The following is a 20,347-nucleotide window of genomic DNA, read 5'->3' on the forward strand; positions in this document are numbered from 1 at the left end:
ATCTAGCTGTGTACAAATTCATTAATAAAAAATTCGCTGAAACCATGGCAAGTGACTCACCTCAAGATTTTGCACAAATAGTGTCATGCAGCCAAAAATGCTAGTGAGAAAAAATGTGCAGAGTTTTCAGGAAACATATTGCACAAACCTAACAAAGAACTCTTTTGAAAATAACTAATAAGATGAAGAAAAACCAATCTCTCCACAGCTGCTTCTTCAATCTATTCACAATAAACAAAAAGCAGAAATAATATTGGGGTTTTGCAGCCATTTGACCTCACTCTTATGCATGTATGCAAAATGTGATATCAAAGACAAGGCATGTGAACTACTGCACACAATGCAACCAAAACCCTAGCAATGCATAAAAAAGACACATCCACAGCTGAAAACATTGAAAAAATTTCCTCATCCATTTTTATCAAGGTTGCACGGGTACGGGGGCACTTGGAGACTTTGGAGACTGGTGCTGGTACTGGTACAGATATTTTTTCAAAATAGGAGATGTGGGTACTTGGAGAAGTCAATTTATTTTAAATATAATTAAATAATTTATAGAAATTCTGAAAATATAATGACATTGGACATTAAATATAATATAAAAAATTTAGTAATGGCTGTTGCAACGTTTTAAGAAATCTTTGTGACCTGCATTTGTTTTTGAGCATTGTTTGTTTTTCAGTTTATACTGCATTTTGATTATTTTGTTGTCTGTGTTCTATTTTTTTTTAATATTTTAGGGTTTCCTTTTTTTTGTTTGGCTTGGAGACGATGGGAGACGGGCGGATACGTTAGCGAGAAGTCTCCTCTCTATGAAGATGTTTCCAAACAAGTTTCTGTTGTGGAATATGTGTCTGAGTCTTTGGTACGAGTACCCATGCAACTATGATATGATTTTTATTGATCCCCACAAGTTAGAAGAGTTTTTAATTGAAGCAATATAAAACCACACAAAAATATCAATAGCCAATCAGGAAAATCAACCAAAAATCAATTTAATAATGAAATTGTTTCAGACCATAGAATACTGCAGAGTGCAGACAAAACAAAATAAAAAGCCCTACCAATAAACGTGCTCTAAAATGTGTATGGCGCAGATTTTAATTTTTTTTATGTTTTCTTGAGCAGTTGGTGTGAGATCATTTCAAGATATTGACTTTTGTGCTAATGGAATAGAACTAATTAAAGATCATTTTGGTTATCATAGATTGATGCTCTTGGATTGGTATGAGTTTTGGTATGAGTGCTATGCAACATGACTGTCAAAATTCAGATCTATGGTTATTAACATCCCTGATTTAATGCGAGTTTTGGACAAAAATAAGAGGGAAGAAAAATGATTTCAATAGACAAGTCGAGGAAGTTAATTGAGAATTAAATACAGCAAGGATGCCAATAATTTAAGTTCAGACAATTCAAGTAGGCTCGTTTGCTGAACCCTAACATCTGTTAGAAATTATGAGGTCAGGTGTAACTATTCAATTCCCCTAGACTTTGGCATCTAATCCAAAAGAAAATATATTCGGCAACTTTTTAAGATAATCATGAGCTTAAAATAAAAAATTAATTGTGGGTTTTCTTAATTATTTTGGATCATGTCTGCCTTATGATTGTTATGCGTGCATTGTATATATACATTCATATGAATAAATATTTATGTGTGTATATGCACGAATTTATGTATGCATATGTATGCATGTATGACAATTTATTGATGGCTATTGAGAGAACTACTTTTACTAACACTTAACTATATAATTTGGACATCTCCAAGAATTCTATTGCCAACATTATTACTAGCATATTCAATTCATCAAATTCATTACAATACACAAATGCATTTGGACGTCAGATGCACAGTACCTCCAACGCCTTCCCTACAACCAGACATCCACTAAAACATAAAATGAGCACACCACAGGCAATTCTCCTCCCCCAACACGACAAATGGAAGCATTTCAAGTAATCTATATTTTCTTTTCATATATTCTTTGATATCATCCATATCTAACATTTAGGATAATGTTTTTGTCTTCTTCATCATGCTTTACAAATCTAGCCAACCAATGACCCTTAAAGAGAGATCATTACCAAACTGATAATAAAAAGTCTGTTAAATCAATCACAATTAGAAGCCAGTTCCTCTCATGGAGCTTTACAACACCATGGAAGTTGGTTACCCTGTTAAACTTACTTCATTCCTCAAGAGAATAGTGCCTAATAAAGCCAGATCAACTCCTCAGGCTCCCTGTAAATATTACCTTGCCTTGGAATTCCCATTCAACCATATAATAGAAATAAATTTATTGTCATTACGATACTCAACAATCTATAACAACAAATGTGAACTAATCAAGTTTGCCTTTAGAAAAGTGAAAAAGAATTCAATACAACTATGAAAATACCAAAATAGTTCACCAACAATTTGAGCGAAGGGAACGGTTTAAGTTTGTACTCGACTAACATATATTATCAATTTGAAGAAGATATACTGAGGTATCTACAACACTCACCAACATCTATTTACAACATAAATCTTAAAAAGTTCAGTTTCTATTTCAGAGTCTCAATGTTAAGCATATATCTTCTTCATATTTTCGTACATTGGCTTCTGGATCAATTTCAATCGCAGATAGCTCTTTTGCCTTGCTTTGAAATCAATTTCAACTTCTCCATCTTTCTGTTTTTTTCTATTCTTTTGGATCAATCTAAATTCCCATTTGTTTTTCTGCTTTTGGATTAGTCCTTATTTCAATCCCAAATAGCTTTAGAACATCATCTGACTTATTTCCACTTTCATCTTCCATAGTTTTTCTTTTTCTAATCTATCCATGGAGACTTTTCCTGGCTTTCTGATAGGATGGATAATGTATGTGATCTGTATTCTGATCCGCTCTTCTTGTTTCATGAGATTTCATCAAATCTTTGGGCTTACGGATATTCAGAGTTGGCACATTTAGTGAGCTTAGTGAAGTAAATGTGGCATTGAATCTATGTGCTTGAAGTAACTTAAAAGAATCAGATTGATCTTCCATACGATGGTTGCTCATCAAATTTTGATAGTCATGGACTATAGTGTAAAACTTGTTGCTCGGCATGTTACAATCCCTACAAATGGAAGCCGTATCTTCTTTCAAATGCTTATTAGTTATAAATCTTCTCAATCCTTCTGTAAGCACGTAACTCTTCCTCCTTGTCCAAAATGAAAAACTAAATTGACATTCTCTGCTATTACTAGTACTTACCTTTGGAAAATGACGTTCAGCATGTGGTTTTGGGGTCATCACTAGCAGTCATCAATAGATGCTGCCTATCCATCATGGGGCATTCTGGAATTCTATTCTTATTCATCTTCCCTATACTACACCTATGCTGATTGTTAGATATGGATTGATAAGCATTGTACCTCTTATATAGTTCTTTATCATAATTATAATTAAATCCTAAGAAAACCCTAAACCCTAAATGGATCTTAAAACTAACACTAATAATGAATTGTAATGATAATTCAATCTTAAACCTCTTCCTAACACAATTCATAATCCCAATTGAAACCAAATTTTAAGGTAACCTTAATTGAAACAAATGAACAAACAACTGAACGGACTACTATTGGATTAACATCTTCATTTCAATTTTAGGACACATTGTTGATTATACTCCATCTCACAGATTAAAAATATTATTCTTCATTTCTCTCCAAAATTGAAATGTTCACAAACTTTTTGTTTTATATAACGAAAAGTTGTCCTTTCCTCCAGAAGTTCCTAGCACTCAGCCAGAAACTCCCCTGTTTTACAATTAAAATCTTCTTTTATTTTTCGAAAAACTTTTGAGTTCTCCTCAACCTTTCGGTATACCTCCCACGACCAATAAAACAGAGCTACTGAAGCACTATCTCATAAACAGAATCACAAATTTTAATCCTTGGTTTGCATCTAATAATAGATCTGATGCTTAGTAAGAAATGGGTGGCGAATTAAATTGGAAAACATACTTTGATTTAATCTCATCGAGATTTTTCTTGTTTCTTTACAGAATTCTTCCTTTTTCCCGGATTTCTAAATTTTAATGTTGTTTTGTTGCTTTTGAGAAATTATCATTAACCTTTCCATTCTTTTCTGCTATCATCTTCACAATGTCCAAGTGTAGAGTAATCTTCAGGGCATTTTGGAGACTTGTCAGTTAATAGAATCTCCTAAAAATGAATGTGCATATGGAATGCAATTACACCAGTAGAATGGTTACAAAAGTGTGACATGCATTTACCTATATCTAGACCTGGCTTAAAAATTGACATATTAATGCGTTATGGTGGAGAGAAATTTAATTTTACCGCAAATGCTTCACCATTTTTAATTTTTGAACTCTACCTTCTCCTTTGACAAAAGATCTTGTGCTTTGGACTTAATTTTGAGTTTGCCATCTTGCTATTCTTTTCCTTTCCGAATCAATCTGAATTCCCATTCCCTTTTTGGCTTTTGGTTTAGTACTAATTGCAATCCCAAATAGCTTTAGTACTTATTTTCACTTTCATCTTCCATAGCTTTTCTTTTTCCAAGATGCACAGATCCATGGAAATGATTTCTGTGTTTCTGATCTGTATTGAGATCTACTTTGATCCATTCATGTGATTTCACCATCATGGGGCCTCCTGGAATTATATCCTGATTATATCTATGATGAGTGTTGTACTTGAAATATCTATATAGTTTTCTATCATAATTGTGATCCTCCATTAAACAGAGAACAATTGTGATCTTTCATTAAATCTAGAAACAGTTTCTCAGTTTCTGAAACTGGGAAATTTATTTGATCATCTTGTCCTGTGAACTTCACATGAGCTGTATGATAAGCCTTGAGAGCTTCTTCTCTAGTCTTGAAAGTCCCCAACCATATTTGTGCTCCCCAGTAACCATTCTTTAGAGAAACAACACCCTCCAACTGTGAAGAATCCTCTTTTCCTTCAATATTTCTATACCGAGATGTTGCCTCATCACTATCAGTCTCTACTTCATTAGACCCAGTTGAATCGATGGAACTCAGATATTCTGAAATTGCCCTTTCTTCATGTTGCTCATTTGAAAAACCCTCTGAAAACATAAAAAATTGCAAGAACATCACAATTGAGAACCATAATCTGCAATCGAATTCTTTTCAACTTTCTTTCATGAATCACTGAACATAATCTATAATATATAGAATTGAAAACAATCTTTTAATTTTTCAATATGCAACATAATCTATAATATGTAGAATTGAAAACAATCTTTTAATTTTTCAAAATACTATGTAGAATTGAAAGCAATCTTTTAATATTTCAAAATACTACTTAAAAACATCATATACCATATCCATATCCACTGCCATTGCCATTCTGGAACACACTCTACCTGTGCTTTCTAACTCTGATACCTGTTTAGTGTTGCAAATGAGCATTAAATTTGTCAACAAATCTTCCTATTTATAAGCATTTGATAAAATATATTTTTTAGTTTAAATGTATATTTTAGTATATTACTACAATTTATTATATATATAATTTTAATGTGTATAAAATCTAATATTCTTAAAATAAATTAAAAGAAAAATAAATTAGATAAGAATCAAAATTAGAACTTACTATAATATATGAAAAGAACTGAAATTGCTATAGATTTTATATTTTTATTGAAAAATAAAGTGAAAATAATAAAATATAAATTAAAATATAAAGAAGAAAACAAATTATTAGTTTAATAATAATAAAAAATAGAAAGAATACATTGCAATTAAATCTTTAAACAAACCACAATAAGTTGCAATTAAATTCTACTTGGATAAATTATAAAACATAACTTAAAATATAAAGAAGAGAACAAATTTATTAGTTTAATAATAAAAAAAATAGAAATAATACATTACAATTAAATCTTTAAAAAACCACAGTAAGTTGCATGTAGTGGGGATACCAGTTTAAATTCCACCTGGTTATACAATTAAAGAAAACACTTATTTATTTAATATAACTACCTAAAACAGTATTATTGAAAAGGCTTACTTCTAATTGTTAGTTTCAAATATCCAATTATTTTTAATTAAATTTATTTTAATCAAAAAAATATATTTATAGGTGATATTTATTTTTTAAATATAATAATTTCATAATAAAATAAAGATAAGATATCAGTTTTTGTTTAAAAAAAGGTCAAAAAAGTTACATATTTTTATGCATGAGTTTAATCATCATAATAATAAGGAATAGATTGTAATGGTATTAGTGTACTCCTAAGAACTCTTTAACTTAACTTTTCCAACTATTGGGGGGGAGACATGTTTTGAAGTCTCAGATTTTTTGAGCCATTTTTAGGGATAGCTAGGGCACAACAAAGTGGACAAGTATAAAACATATAAGGAAATTTTATTTATTTTTTTAATTGAGAAAATAATTTTTTTTGCATATCATTGAGTATCTTCAATTTATAAAACTACAATAGTTGAAGTATGTTCAACTGAAAGGTAGTAGCAACAATAACCAAGATGGTTATAGAAATAAGAAAACAATAGTTGAAAGGAACAACTGAACACTACAACAAAAACAACCATAACAAAGTGGTTGTAGATAGAAGGAAACAACAAAACTCGGAAAGCAATCTCAACAGAACTCCAAAAGATACAACAACTTCTAAGCTTGTCAATCTCCATCCATAGGTGAATGTTACACAGGTTGGGTCTTTGATTCTCTCTATAGTTGTTTGCAATTGTTGAAGAAGAACGTGAACCTTGCCATCTTGTGAAATATTATGCCAACTGGTTTGTAGATTTTCAATTTGGAGAGACAAATTACATTTGAATTTCTATCTACAGAGGAAGGATTGTATTAGAGAAGACAACATTGCAATGGAGTTTCCAAAGGCATTTTATAATCACATGTTTGCAAGTGGGGGATAGAATATCAAAGGCTGAAGAAGCACTAAGGAGAGCTAATTTCCAAGACCAAACTCAAGGGAATAAGGCAGGCAAGGTAGTGAACAAATAGTTCCATAAGTTTCGAGCATGATTGCTAAATCAAAAGGCATGTTTGATAGATTCTAATTTGGCACAAAAGGGAAAGTGTGCAGGGCATAAACAAATTTAAGGTGATAACTATAAAGTAGTTTACTGTGAATAAATTTCCATGCTATGCAAACTTTTTTCTGCATGTCAAAGCATTTATTGATGAATGAAATATCTGCAAGCTATGCAAACTGCCGTGTTATGCAAGTGGTGATGTGCAAGTACCTCAACCATTGTAAAGATATAAAAATCATTTGGCATTTGGTAAACTGTAAATACTAAAAACCAATCTGTTCTGTTACAGAAAAAGTCAGAGGAGAATAAAGTTGAAAGGACCAAAAATATCTACAGTTTTTAATATTGGAAAATTTCGATCAAAATAGCAAAATGTCACCAAGTTTTTGTTAATATCACTTTGCAGTTTGAGATATGATATTTTCCAACATATTGTGATATTTTTGCGATACTTGCTTCTATGGTGATTGGTAACAACTATTAAGATGGTGGATCGAGGAACTGTCTTATGATGCTAAGCATGCTTTCATTGATTAATCTGTTATCATACTGATGGTTTTCCTATAATTGTGCACATAGAACAACTTCTCTAATTGTTCTACCCTAAGGTTGAAATTGATTTGTGTTGATGAATTGTGTAGTGGAATATTTGCACTAATTAAGGATCAACTAAATCAACTGCACCAAATTATTCATTGGGGGTGCTATTGTTGCACCTGATTTTCTAAATTTCTCCTGGACTCAGGAAAACTAAGGTATTCTTTTACTCTACCTCTAAGACATTTCGGAGTACATAATGTTACTTGTGGAAACATTTCTTGTCTTAATGTTTTGTAATGCAGAAATACACACATGTCAACATGCTTAAGAATAGTTTAATCTTTTATTTCTACCACGAATTGGTAGCAGTATATTTTTCATAGAATCTATTGTGCCTAAGTTATTGAATTTTTGATAACTGTATGAACGCCTGTCAACTATAATTGGATGATGTCAAGTCTTGATATCTAACTTTGATATTTTAAGCAGATCAGATAAACAAACACTATTCTGTAACATGTTTAAGTATGGAATGAATAGACTTTTTTTGTACTGAATTAAATGTTGTGATGTCTGAGTATCTTGAGGATAGTGTAATCTTGGATTGCCCAAAAAGAATTAATCAATTTACAGGTATAGATGGGCTGAATAAATTATTCGTTTTTCATTGTTTAGTCATGTTTGAGCTCAAAAAATGCTTCTATAGGCACTGTAGCGATTAAAGCATGGCTAAGAGGTATTTGCAAATTAATGTAAGCACTTGGGGACTATGTAAAAAGGCTAAGGGGAAGTCATCCTGTAGCAGTCAAGTAATTGCTGCAGAAGCTGTTTTCCATCAATCACACAGTTCCTACAGAAGCTGTTTAGTAGTCACATAGCCATTGCAGAAGTGTTTGCAACAGTTTGGCAGTCGCCAAAAAAGTTATTTTTTTAGCAGTTTTGTACTAGCTACAATGTGGAACTGGAGAAAAGCAACTTAGCATGGATCATACTAGCTAAGTCAGGGTCTGTAACAGATGTGGATTTTATTTTGTGTTTAACTTCTCATGGCTTTGAAGTTCAATGTTTGGGTTGATGTATAGTGTATTATAATCTGATTTAAACCAAATTAAGTGAGAGTGATAACATCCGAAACGGGGATAGGTTTTTAGTGATTTCGAAATGTTAAGTATGGCCGATCAGCCTAGTCTAAGGTTTAATGTTTGAAATTATTATATATGGATTGTGAATTGAAGCATACGAACTATTTGAAAAACTGCCTGAATAAGATGTGGTCTCATAGAATGTAATGATAGCAGGATATGCACAAACAGACATGACTATACAGAGGGGTCTGTGATGCAGGGTGTGCAATTTCCGTCATTACAGCGTGCCTATGAAAAATTTGAAGATTTTCAAAGAAATGCCCAAGTAAAATATGGTCTCACCTCTAAATCTTTTTAAAGAAATGCCTCAACCAGATGTTATGTCATGGTATGTGATGGTTGCAGGCTATGTTGAAGATGGCTTGGAGGCATTCAGAATATTTTACCATGTAAATATTGGAGTGAATGTATTTGAAACCAACTTTCAACTATATAAAATCATTGAAAATATTCATAGAAAATTAATAATCATACAGAATGTGCAATGTTTCTAAGTATTCATGAATAAGTATTTATAAACCCTAGATGTATAGTTGCTGAGATCCATAGAAATCAAACAATATTTCTCACATAATTCACTAGAATAGTTATAACTAATTTTATAGAAAAAACTGGTTTCTAAGTACCAGGACTTTCACCCACTGTCACCAAGTAGGAGGATACAGTAGTGAAATTGTAAATGATGCGTAAGAAAAGTAAAACCAATCAAATTATCTACCCTTTCAACCCCCACTGTCATGGAAACTCTGCCCATATCCCAGATTCAAATGTCTTTATTTAACACCGGCTGAAAATATTGACAAAGGTGTTAGGATTTCAAGCAAATCCGAAGCAAATATGAACTAAAGCAAATCCGAAGCAAATATGAACTAACAATTATATGCAGATTTAAATACAAAAGATAAAGAAATAAAACAGGACACAGATAACACAGAGATTTAACATGGTTCACCCAGAATGGGTTACGTCCACCATACACAGGCGTCCAATCTTTCTTATTATCCAGCAAAAACATTACATCAACCTTACAATGCCTCAAGCATCCCAGCCGCTTATAACATGCGTTTTTTAGGGCAACAAACAAAGTCGGCCTTTTTAGGGTTTTATTACAATGTCGGTTTTCATCAACAAAAAACGACAATCAAGGGCAGACGCCTCCGAGAACCCTCGCAGCGGGCTTCACCCGCTTTCCCGGGGCCTGGCCCGGCCACGAATCCCGGCGAGGATACATGCTGAGTGTACAGTACTTTGCTGATCAGTCGCCACATATCAACAAAAGGGATAGAAGTAAACAAAACTGAGTCATACCCTAAACATCATCTGCAGCATCAAGAACCACGTCGTATCTATAAAAAATTACCTTGCAAGTTAGCTTGTAGTCTCCCTTACTCTGCCATAGGCCCTAGCGAACATAGCGATCAGAAGCTGAAATGCGACGAAGGGTATCAGGCATAAGAGCGATGGCCAAATCCGCCACTTCATCAGTCAACACATCAAGAGTATAGACCACCGCAATGTTGCACTGCCTACACTTGGCCAAATCAACCTTGTCCACTCCAACGCTGCTGGTGGCCACAATCTCCAAACAAGGAAGAGCATCGATCAGCTCTGTATTAATCTTGTCCTTTTTGTCGCATACCACGCCTCTTATAGATTGAGAGTGCTCTGTCAAAAACGCTTCTCGATCTTTAATATCTTCACTCACTGCTGTGAAGGAAATTGGTGTCCAGGTAGGACGCACAGCCATTGCCCATCCCATACATACAGAAAAACAGTAAAATCTGCCCATAAAACCCACCGAAGCTACTACACTTCTACACCTCCATGCCGTATTGCTTCAGCCCCAAATGCCAACTGCTTGCAAGGGACGCTAACCGAGAGCTCCTGTTTTGACGGCCCTGCTTTAGGGTTTTCTTGCATTGGGCTCTGCACTGTCTCCGTCTCCGCCATCTACAGCATGCGAAACACTCCAGCCCTGCAGGCACCAGGTAAAGCCCACCGGTTCCGTGTGAAGGCGCCTATATCGCTCTCGAAATATAATCCAATGAGATGGGATAAAATTCATTCATCAATACATTTGTACTAAAAATTATTCACACCAAACAATTAAAACATTGAAAAATAAGGAATGCCAGGAACTAAAAATTATATACAAGCAATGTGATTGGCAGGAGCAAAGATAAGTATTGGCATAATAACGAATACCCTCGACAATAGTTCCTTAAGGGGGCAGGAGCAATGTGATTGGCAGGAGCAAAGATAAGTATTGGCATAATAACGAATACCCTCGACAATAGTTCCTTAAGGGGGCAGGAACTAATAAGGCTGCATTGCAGCAAAATTCTTGTCAAATGCTGATAAGACTGTTTTGTTCTTATGTAAGTCAACTTACATACAGTGATTGGAGATTTTTTAATTTTTATGTTTCAAACTAAACCATTGTGATTAATATTTGAGTTAGTAAAGTCTATCAATCAATTACTATTGCCAGCCCTGACCTTATGACCTTATATTGTCTGAGGCATAATATACCAAATAGTTACAGGAATACATAGAAGCAACATGTGAGATATATTTACTAATTAAGCTCATCTAAATGATGCCTCAAATTCTTCCAGCTCATTTAAATGATACGTCAAATTCCTCTATAGTTTACCCTTCAGTTTCGGGCACAAAAAGTGCCACAAAGTTTGAAAGGAATAAGAACATGATGGCTTAAAGCAACAATGTTGCTGTTAGCTTGCTTTTCTTCTTAAGCTGTCTTCAGGCTATTTTGTTATAAGGTCGACATCCTTATTTTACTGCTATTATATAAAAAACACATAAATATTACAGACAAATAACTATTACTAATTTTTTTATAAATTTTGAACATTTTAATGACTCAACCAAACTACCTGCAAGAGAAAAATGCCTATATTGCTGTTAGCTTGCTTTCAGGCTATTTTGTAATAGGGTCGACATCCTTATTTTACTGCTATTTATATCAAAAACACATAAATCTTACAGACAAGTAAACTATTACTGAAAAGAAAGTTTAAATCTTGAACATTTTAATGACTCAACCAAACTACACGCAAGAGAAAAATGTCTATATTCTGATGATATTGTACATTGATTTTAGACGAGGACTATGCAAATAACAATCAGAGTTAAGGCCATTAATTAAAAGCCACCTTTGGTTGACCACTAAGATTGCAATTCACAAAATCCCTATCTATTCAAGAAACAGTTGAGATTAAACATAGGTAAGTAAGAGATAAAATATTTGCATGCCACAAAGGATAACACATCTCATGTCTGTTTATTCCTATTACAGACAATACGTGTCTTCCCTGATATGTTGCTCTGCTACAGTGCCTTATGTTGATAGATCAATAAAAGTACCAAAATAACCAATTTTTGTTTACCATGTATGTTGCTCTGATTAAAACTTCATGTGAACAAAAATAACATTGGAATTCAACACATGACTGCGTGAAATAGGAAGCAATATGCCAATCATTCAATCCACGATTCCACAGCAAGATGCTTAGATAAGAGCTAGATTGACTCAGTGACGCTTTTTTAACTTTTAACACTAAACTTTCATTGAACACTATAAATTATAGCACACCCAATTGAGGCTATTGATCTGGCTATCTCTTGCACGACCTGGTCAAGAAGTCCTGAATATGCATGCATTCTGTTCATCATGCAAGTGACTTCATTCTGAACTTTATCATCTTACAAATATTAGTGCTACAAAACCTCTATTCTAATAAAGAAAAAGTTACAATGGTCATAACCAATAGACATACTTGTTTCAATTCTAAATATATCCGATGATGCTGGTACCCACTCTGATTTTTTTCTGAGATTTCACTATTTCTTTGGGCTTCCAAATATTCACTTTTGCCACATTTACTGAGCTCGGTGAACTAGATGTGGCTTCTGGACCAATTTCAATCTCAGACAGCTCTTTTGCTTTGGACCCAATTTCGACTTCTCCATCTTGCTGTTCTATTTTCTTTTGAATCAATCTGAATCTCCATTCTTCTTTTGGCTTTTGGATTAGTGCCGATTTTAACCCCAAAAAGCTTTACAAACTTATTTTGAATTTCATCTTCCACAGCTTTTCTTTTTCCAATTTCAATCCCAAATAACTTTATAGCATCATCTGCACTATGCAATTTCTCGGCTTCTGAAACTGGGAAATTTATCTGATCATCTCGTCCTTTTAATGTCATGTAAGCTGTATCATAAGCCTTGGCAGCTTCTTCCCTAGTGTTAAAAGTGCCCAACCATATTTGTGCTCCCCAGTGGCCATTCTTTAGAGAAACAATACCCTCCAATTGTGAAGAAGCCTCTTTTCTCTGAATATTTCTACTTTCAGATGTTACCTCTGTATTACCCTCAATTTCATTACTATGAGCCTCTACTTGATTAGACCCAGTTGATATGATGTCATACCCTTGTTCATGTTGTTCAATTGAAAAACTCTCCATTGCAAATCTGAATTACACTCAACCTCTGCTTGTGTTTTCACCGCCGTCCAATTCTTAATTTGGATGTATATTATTTCATGATGTTATTTTATTATATAAAATAATATTTTGCATTATTTAATTATTTTAGAAAAAATAGTAAAAAAGCATAACTAAACTGAAAGTACTCTATAAATTTAGACTGATAAAAATAAAAAATTAATTAAGTGAAGTTGTCTTCAAATAAATTTTGAATGAACTGGAGAATATTTATAAAAAAAACAAAAACAAACTCCTACAATTGTGTGTAGAAAAGCAACTGAGATTTTATTATTTAGATATTTAAAATTATTTTTCATTAATTAATATTGTGCAAGTTTAGTGGTGTTATCAATGGTAGCTAATAGGCCGTTTTTAATTTGGCTATTTGAGGTATTTTTTTTCAGTATAAAATTGATTTTATATGTTTTTAAAATATTTATATTTGAGTATAATTATTATATTTAAAAATTAAAAAATATATTTCAAAATTTTAAGTTGAATTTAAAACTAGCAATTGTATCTTAGTGTGCAATAGGTCTCAATGTTGAAGTGATAGTTTCAAATCCACTTTTGCATCTTTCTTACAAGGTTTCAATTAAGAAGATGATCAAGTTCCATAACCAACAGGTAAGCTCATGTTAGGTAGAGGGGTGAAAAGGAAAGAGATATGGAGGGAAAAAGAGAGAGAAGAGATGTGATTAGATAGATGTTAAAGCTAAAAAAAAATAAGTAGAGAGAGAGAGAGGGGGGTTGTAGTATAGAGAGATAAACAAATAGAGATACATGGATAGATGAAAAGAAGAAATATGAAAAGATAGATATAAATATGAATATAGAGGTTTAAAAGGAGGGATAGGGAGAGAAAAAGATGGAGAGAGAGAGATGGATATATAGAGGGAGACATGTATATAGATAGAGGGGGGAGAGAAAGATAGAGGTAGAAAGGAAGATAGAGTGAGAGAGGAAGAGGATAAAATAGATAGAGAGCTGTATAGTAAGAGTATATAAAGATACAAAGATAAAAGATGTCTATAGAATTATATAAAGAGATAACAAGATATATAGATGGTGAAATATCTAGTGATAGAGATAAAAATTCCAAAATAATTATTCTACAATAAATTAAAATTTAATAAGACAAATATATAAACTAAATTAATTCTATTATTTTTAAAATTATTATTTGTAACATCATAAGAGAAGATGATGATTAGAATAATTTAATAAAAAATAAACTAAAATATCTTAATAAAAGAAGATTAAATTAAAATATATTCTTATAGAAAAAAGACAAATAAAAGATAGATTTCTAATAAAAAAAAAATATTCTAATTTCATTAAAAAACATAAATATATTTAAAATATGATTTTCATTAAATGAAAAATTAATCATTTAAAAAAGTAGAATTTTTTTTTAATTCTTTCTATTTTAATAATTTTGTCTTTTCCTTAAAAAAAATACATTAAAAGATATTTAAATTTTTTTTAAAAAAAATACATTAAAATATATTATTATACATTCTTTTTCTAATTAATCATGTTAAAATATATATTTTTAATTTTTTATCATTTAAATTTTTATTTTTTTTTTCTAATTAATCAAAATTAAAATATGTTTTTTTAGTTTTTAATATTTTTAAAAAAATTAATATTAAAAACAAATTAAATATACATAATAATATTGTAAAGAAACAAATTATCCTATATAAATAATTTAGATTTATTATTTAATATAAAAAATTAAAATATAATTATTTTAGAATATTTTTTAGAATTGAATTCATAATTAAAAAATATAATATATTAAAATTAAGCATAAAAGATTAGGTACTCATCTCTAACAACAATGATGAAGAATTCATATTAATATTATGTTATGTAGTTTGTTAGTTGGTTTTCTATAAATAAATTAATATTAATATTCCATTTCATGCTCTAAAATGTTGTTATATTAAATAGAAAATAGATATATTTTTTGAGATAAATGTAATTTTGTGTTCTATTCAGTGATAGATTTTTTTCCCGAAAGAAAACTCTATATATTTTTAGATTTAAAAAATAAATGGATTTAATATATTTTTGAAATTTTTCAAAAAAAAATAAAAATTTAGTATAGTTTTTTAAATTTTGAAGTCAATGCTCAATAGCACTCATTGTAGGTAGGCTGGTGGTGGGCTCCTGGGTACCTATGTTGTATTTTATTGCACCTTTCTTCTTTGGGTTCCGGATTTTCGCAAAATCGTAGGGATAAAGTATTTACCAAAACTTGAATGGAGAGAAGTCAAAACCAATCCTCCATAAAGCAGTATCTCTCAGATTTTCTCCTCCTGTTGTTTGTATGTGCATCTCTTTTCTTCTTTCCATCCCTAACCTTTTTCTTTTTGTTGCACTGAGATACTTGCTCTTCCAACTGTGAAACTCGCACACTCAGATCATGAATAATCTCACTCTGTTTCTCACTTTTCTTGAACAGATCAGATACACTCCTCATTAATTTCTCATTCTCTTCTCTTGCCAAGCCAATATCTTCAATGGGCTTTACTTGCTCTCTCATCTTATCCCCTGCATCTTCATCATCCCTTGAATTTCCTAATTGAACACCTTCCTCTGTGCAAGGGATTGCAGGTGATGGATCGGCCTCCAAGAATAGGCTTTCAACTTTGTTTCTTTTCAAATTCTCTGCATCTTTATCAACAACATCAACCATTGTGCCAGACACAATTTTTCCAGCTTCAGAAGAGCTCTGTTTAAAATCTTCTACTCCAATGTTATTATTGTCTTCTTCAGGGGAACCCTCAATTTGCAAATCTTGGATTGGAGAAGGCAAAGACTCCTCTGCTAATACTTTTTCACTACTCACAGAGACCTCAATTGCTCCCCCTGGCAACTCCTTCCTCTTGAATTCCTCATTGGGATTCTCCTCCAAGCACCTTGCAGATCCATTTTCTTCAACAATGGTGCAATCCTCCACTGTCGCTTCAGGAGTTACTGAAATTTCTGTAGCAGCATCTTGCCTGGGTTTGGCTGCAATTATGTCATCTACAGTCTCTTCCAAGTTAACCAGCTCACGAATCACAGCCTTTCTTGATTCCCGCACAAAAGGAATCACTCCCTGAATTTCGTCTAGCCTAAGCAGTACAGACATGATCCACTCCGTCATTTTCATCCGCTCCTTCTCATCTCTTCTAATCAACTCCACAACATGTTCGTCATTCACACGCCTCCGAATTTCTGCAGCCTCTGCCTTGGTTTTCATTATAACCCTCAATTTGTTCAGAGGCCTTGACTTCCTCACACAAAACCCTAGGAAAGCCGATTGAATTTTTACAGCCGCTGTATTTTCGTCCATGGCGGGCGCCTTTTTGGATTTGGGTGTCTCAGAATCGACGAAATTGATTGGAATTGAGACGACCTTCTTGGCCTTTACCTTGGACGTGGTCTCCGATTTTACTGGAGTGGCGAACGAATTTGCAGCGTAAGGGTTTGGATGATAATAATGCGGCCTTTGATAAGATCGCCTTTCAGGGAATCGACCCCAAGACCCACCAAACAAAGGATTATCCATGGCAGCAAAATTACTCAGAACTCCCAACAGAGACAAAAAAAACTTCAAATGAATAGCCTGTAACACAAAAATCTAAATCAAAATACTCCTTCAGAATCCAGGAATGCTTATGTTAATGAGATAACGGTCCATGTTTTATGGGAGCACGATGAAAGGCCTGGAGGGTTTCAGACACGCCTGTTCGAGAATAATGGCGAACCTTCTCATATATTTTTTATGTTATTTTTTGATTATATTATTATGAGAACCTTCTAATAATATATTTTTGAGGTTATTTTTATTATATTAATATTAAATCATTATTATATTATAAAATTAAGATATAATTATATTATTATGTTTTAACATATTCTTATTATTATATTTTTTTATTTTTATTTAATTTTTTATAAGATTTCTTATAATTAATAATAGTATTTTGAATCTATTATTATAATCTTATTTTAGTATATATATTTGAAACAATGTAAATTTTCTAAAATATATTTTATTAAGAATATTAATTTACTAATCTTATAATAAATATAATATAAAATTAAAACATAATAATACTAGCAATTGCACCTTGGTGTGCAATAGGTATGTCGAAGAGGTATGTAAGGTCGATTAGAGAGAAAATTGGTTTGTTTATTGCATCAATTTGTGCAATACACAGGTTCAATGGGAGAGAGAGAGGGGGTTAAGGAGATAGAGAGGAAGATAGGGATAGAGATGAAGCTGAAGATGGAGATGGAGAATATGGATGTGGAGACAAGGGGATAGAGAGGAGAGGGGGATTGATAGAGATGAAAGAGATAAATATATAGAGAGGGAGATATAGAAAGATAAGATAAAGATAATATGTAAGGGTAGACAGATCGAGAGATAATAAGATCGAGATAAAGGGAAAGATATGGATTTATATAGAAAATAAGGGACAATTGTAGAGATATATTTAGGGTAGGGAGAGGGAGAGATGTATGGTAAGAAGAGATAATAAAGGTCCATCACCAACAAACTCATGTTATGTTTGCAGAGATAAGAGAGAGAGGACGAAGGGATAGATAGAAATGGAAAAATAAATATATATAGAGGGAGAGATCAAAAGATAAAAATAAAGATAGGAAGTGATGTAGAGAGAGGGGTAGAAAAAGGGAGAGATATAGGGATAGAGAGAGAGATGAAGAGATAACGAGATAGAAATAGAGTGAGATAGAGGGGCAAAGACGCCCATGAAGAGGGATGTATGTAGAGGGAAAGACATGTTTAGAGATAGAGGGATAATATATATTTTAATTGTTATTATATATTATATCTTATATAAAGTAAATTCATTTTAATTGCGCCTTTCATTTTTCACTCTAGTTAAAAAAAAAAATTAAAATCACGTTGCATGAGTATAATTTATTATTAATATGTAATTTTTAATATTAAATTTGATATCATTTGATTTTGGTTACCTTAGATTTTTTTAAAAGCTATGATATTAGTTTTTTAATTATTATTTATTTAAAATATGATATTAGGTTTTTAAATTTTGGTATTGCCTATGTAAAAAGTTGAATAATTTATTTTAACAATTAAATGATAGCAGATTAAAAAGTATTTTTAAAAGTGAAGAAAAATAAATAAAATTATTACATATAATAAATATTATTATAATTCAAAAAATAAATTTATCAGAAATACTTTACAAAGTTTTTATAATTTTAAGTCCTTCAAAGGGAAAAAAAAGCAATTAAAATATAATAAATTTAGGTGGAGAAAAACAAGGAAAACTCACAAAAATTTAGAAAAAACTTTAAACGTGGCAACTTCTTTAGAATTTATCAAACACTGGCATGCAATCCACGTTTGGAGGAGCATGCTAGCCAAGTTTCTTAAGACCATAAAATAGTACAGGTAAAAGTTTATAGTGTTGTCAGAGTTGGTTTGGTTGGAGATGTCTCATTACAGAATATATTTCAATCAAAGTTTGGAACAATACAAATAGATGGGGTGAAATTCAAACAATATGAACGTCTTCCAATTAGATATTATAAGTTTTTTCTGAATTACTCTGAATGTACAAGATTCTTTAGTGTACAAGTGAGAACCCTAATTGACTTTCATTCCATTGAATTGCTAAGGTAATTTTGAAATGTTTACCAGTTGCTCTAATTCGAGATTTTGGTGATCATTTCCTTAAAACTGTGATGTTTGTAGGATATTTGGAAACCAACATATTCATTAAGGATGTGGAGGCTGGGAATTCACAATCTTCTACTGGCAGTGGAGACTTAAAATGAGCACAACCGAAAAAAAAATGGATGTCACAAAATAAGAATGGACCCATTGTTTTGGTTTTTTTTTTCCAAGTTGTTGTGTATAGCAGACAATTATGTTTTTGTTGGTCTCTGTCTTTTTCTACCTAATTCATTTTCAAGATTGTAGGAATTGGAAGTTCACATTATACTCATATAAGGCTTTAGGTTATTTCAACCAAAGCCAAGCTAAGTTGTAGTTGTCTGCTAATTGACTATGCTAGGGTCCATTCCATTTATTTCTACATTTTTTAACTTCAAAAACAAATACTGGAGCAATAGAGTAAGCAATACAGTAAATATGAAAGAAATTTGACAGTATTTTGTCATAAATGAGCATAGAGCCCATTAGTTAATAGTAATAAAAAATACCTGTGTGATGACAAAGTGAAACAACGGTAGTAACTTGGAAGCAAGATTGCAAAGCTGGAAACAGTATGCATAGCAATTACATTAGAAATGAACAAAATAGTTTATAGGAAGATGAACTGAGCATTACAGTGTTATGGGCATGAAACATACATGTTTGATAATCACAATCTTACTCTATGATCTTTGCAAAGACTATCATTGACTCAAGCATCCCTACAATTTCACGTTAATCAGAAGATAAAATTTTGTGAATCTTGTTGTGTTGGAACATGAGATGCTAGGCATCTTTTTTGTATTATTATTATTATGTGGTATATTGAAATTGCCTTTTCAGGGTATCTTGAGCATGATCAAACTTGTCTTGGCTCAAATAGAGTGGAAAACATGGGGGGCTTATGATCTTAGAGGACCATTCCAATGGATTTTATTGCAAAATCGAACAATGCTAGTGCTATGATGCTCGATTCTTACTATGTGCGGGAAATGTGGTTAGCAGAAATAGAAAAAATGGTTTCAAAAAGATCCACACACCAATGAGACTCTTGGTACAAGTTATGGAGCTATATTGAATATCTCAACTTACCAAGGTGTGTCCCATTGTTCTCTATCTCACATGATTCCTAGGGTCTCACTCTTGTTCTCAGAGCATCGAGCAAGGTGGCTTAGGAATGACAACTCCAAGAATGAGTGATGATTTATGAATAACATGAATGCATTCCTACAACATGTATGAAATTTGAAACTAGAATGATTTAAACTAGTATGAATATGATGCTATGATAAAGATTAGTAATCCTGTCCTAACAAAATATGCTAGTCTAACATGGATATACTATGATATTGAAATGCTTCTAAATGCTTAGTGTATTTTAAACAAAGAGAGGT

The 20,347-nt window shown here is 32.1% G+C and overlaps 1 protein-coding gene across 1 annotated transcript in view; it reads right to left on the reverse strand.

Moving 5' to 3' along the window:
- Window positions 1-15,524: 15,524 nt before the first annotated feature.
- LOC131032970 (BAG family molecular chaperone regulator 6-like) overlaps window positions 15,525-20,347 on the reverse strand; it is a 196,120-nt gene continuing 191,297 nt past the window's right edge. Inside the window, exon 3 of the mRNA XM_059212313.1 lies at window positions 15,525-16,865. Within this exon, the coding sequence (XP_059068296.1) occupies window positions 15,525-16,865 (1,341 nt within the window). The remainder of the gene's footprint in view (window positions 16,866-20,347) is intronic.

The sequence above is a fragment of the Cryptomeria japonica genome, chromosome 10 (genome assembly GCF_030272615.1).
Source record: "Cryptomeria japonica chromosome 10, Sugi_1.0, whole genome shotgun sequence".
Taxonomy (NCBI): domain Eukaryota; kingdom Viridiplantae; phylum Streptophyta; class Pinopsida; order Cupressales; family Cupressaceae; genus Cryptomeria; species Cryptomeria japonica.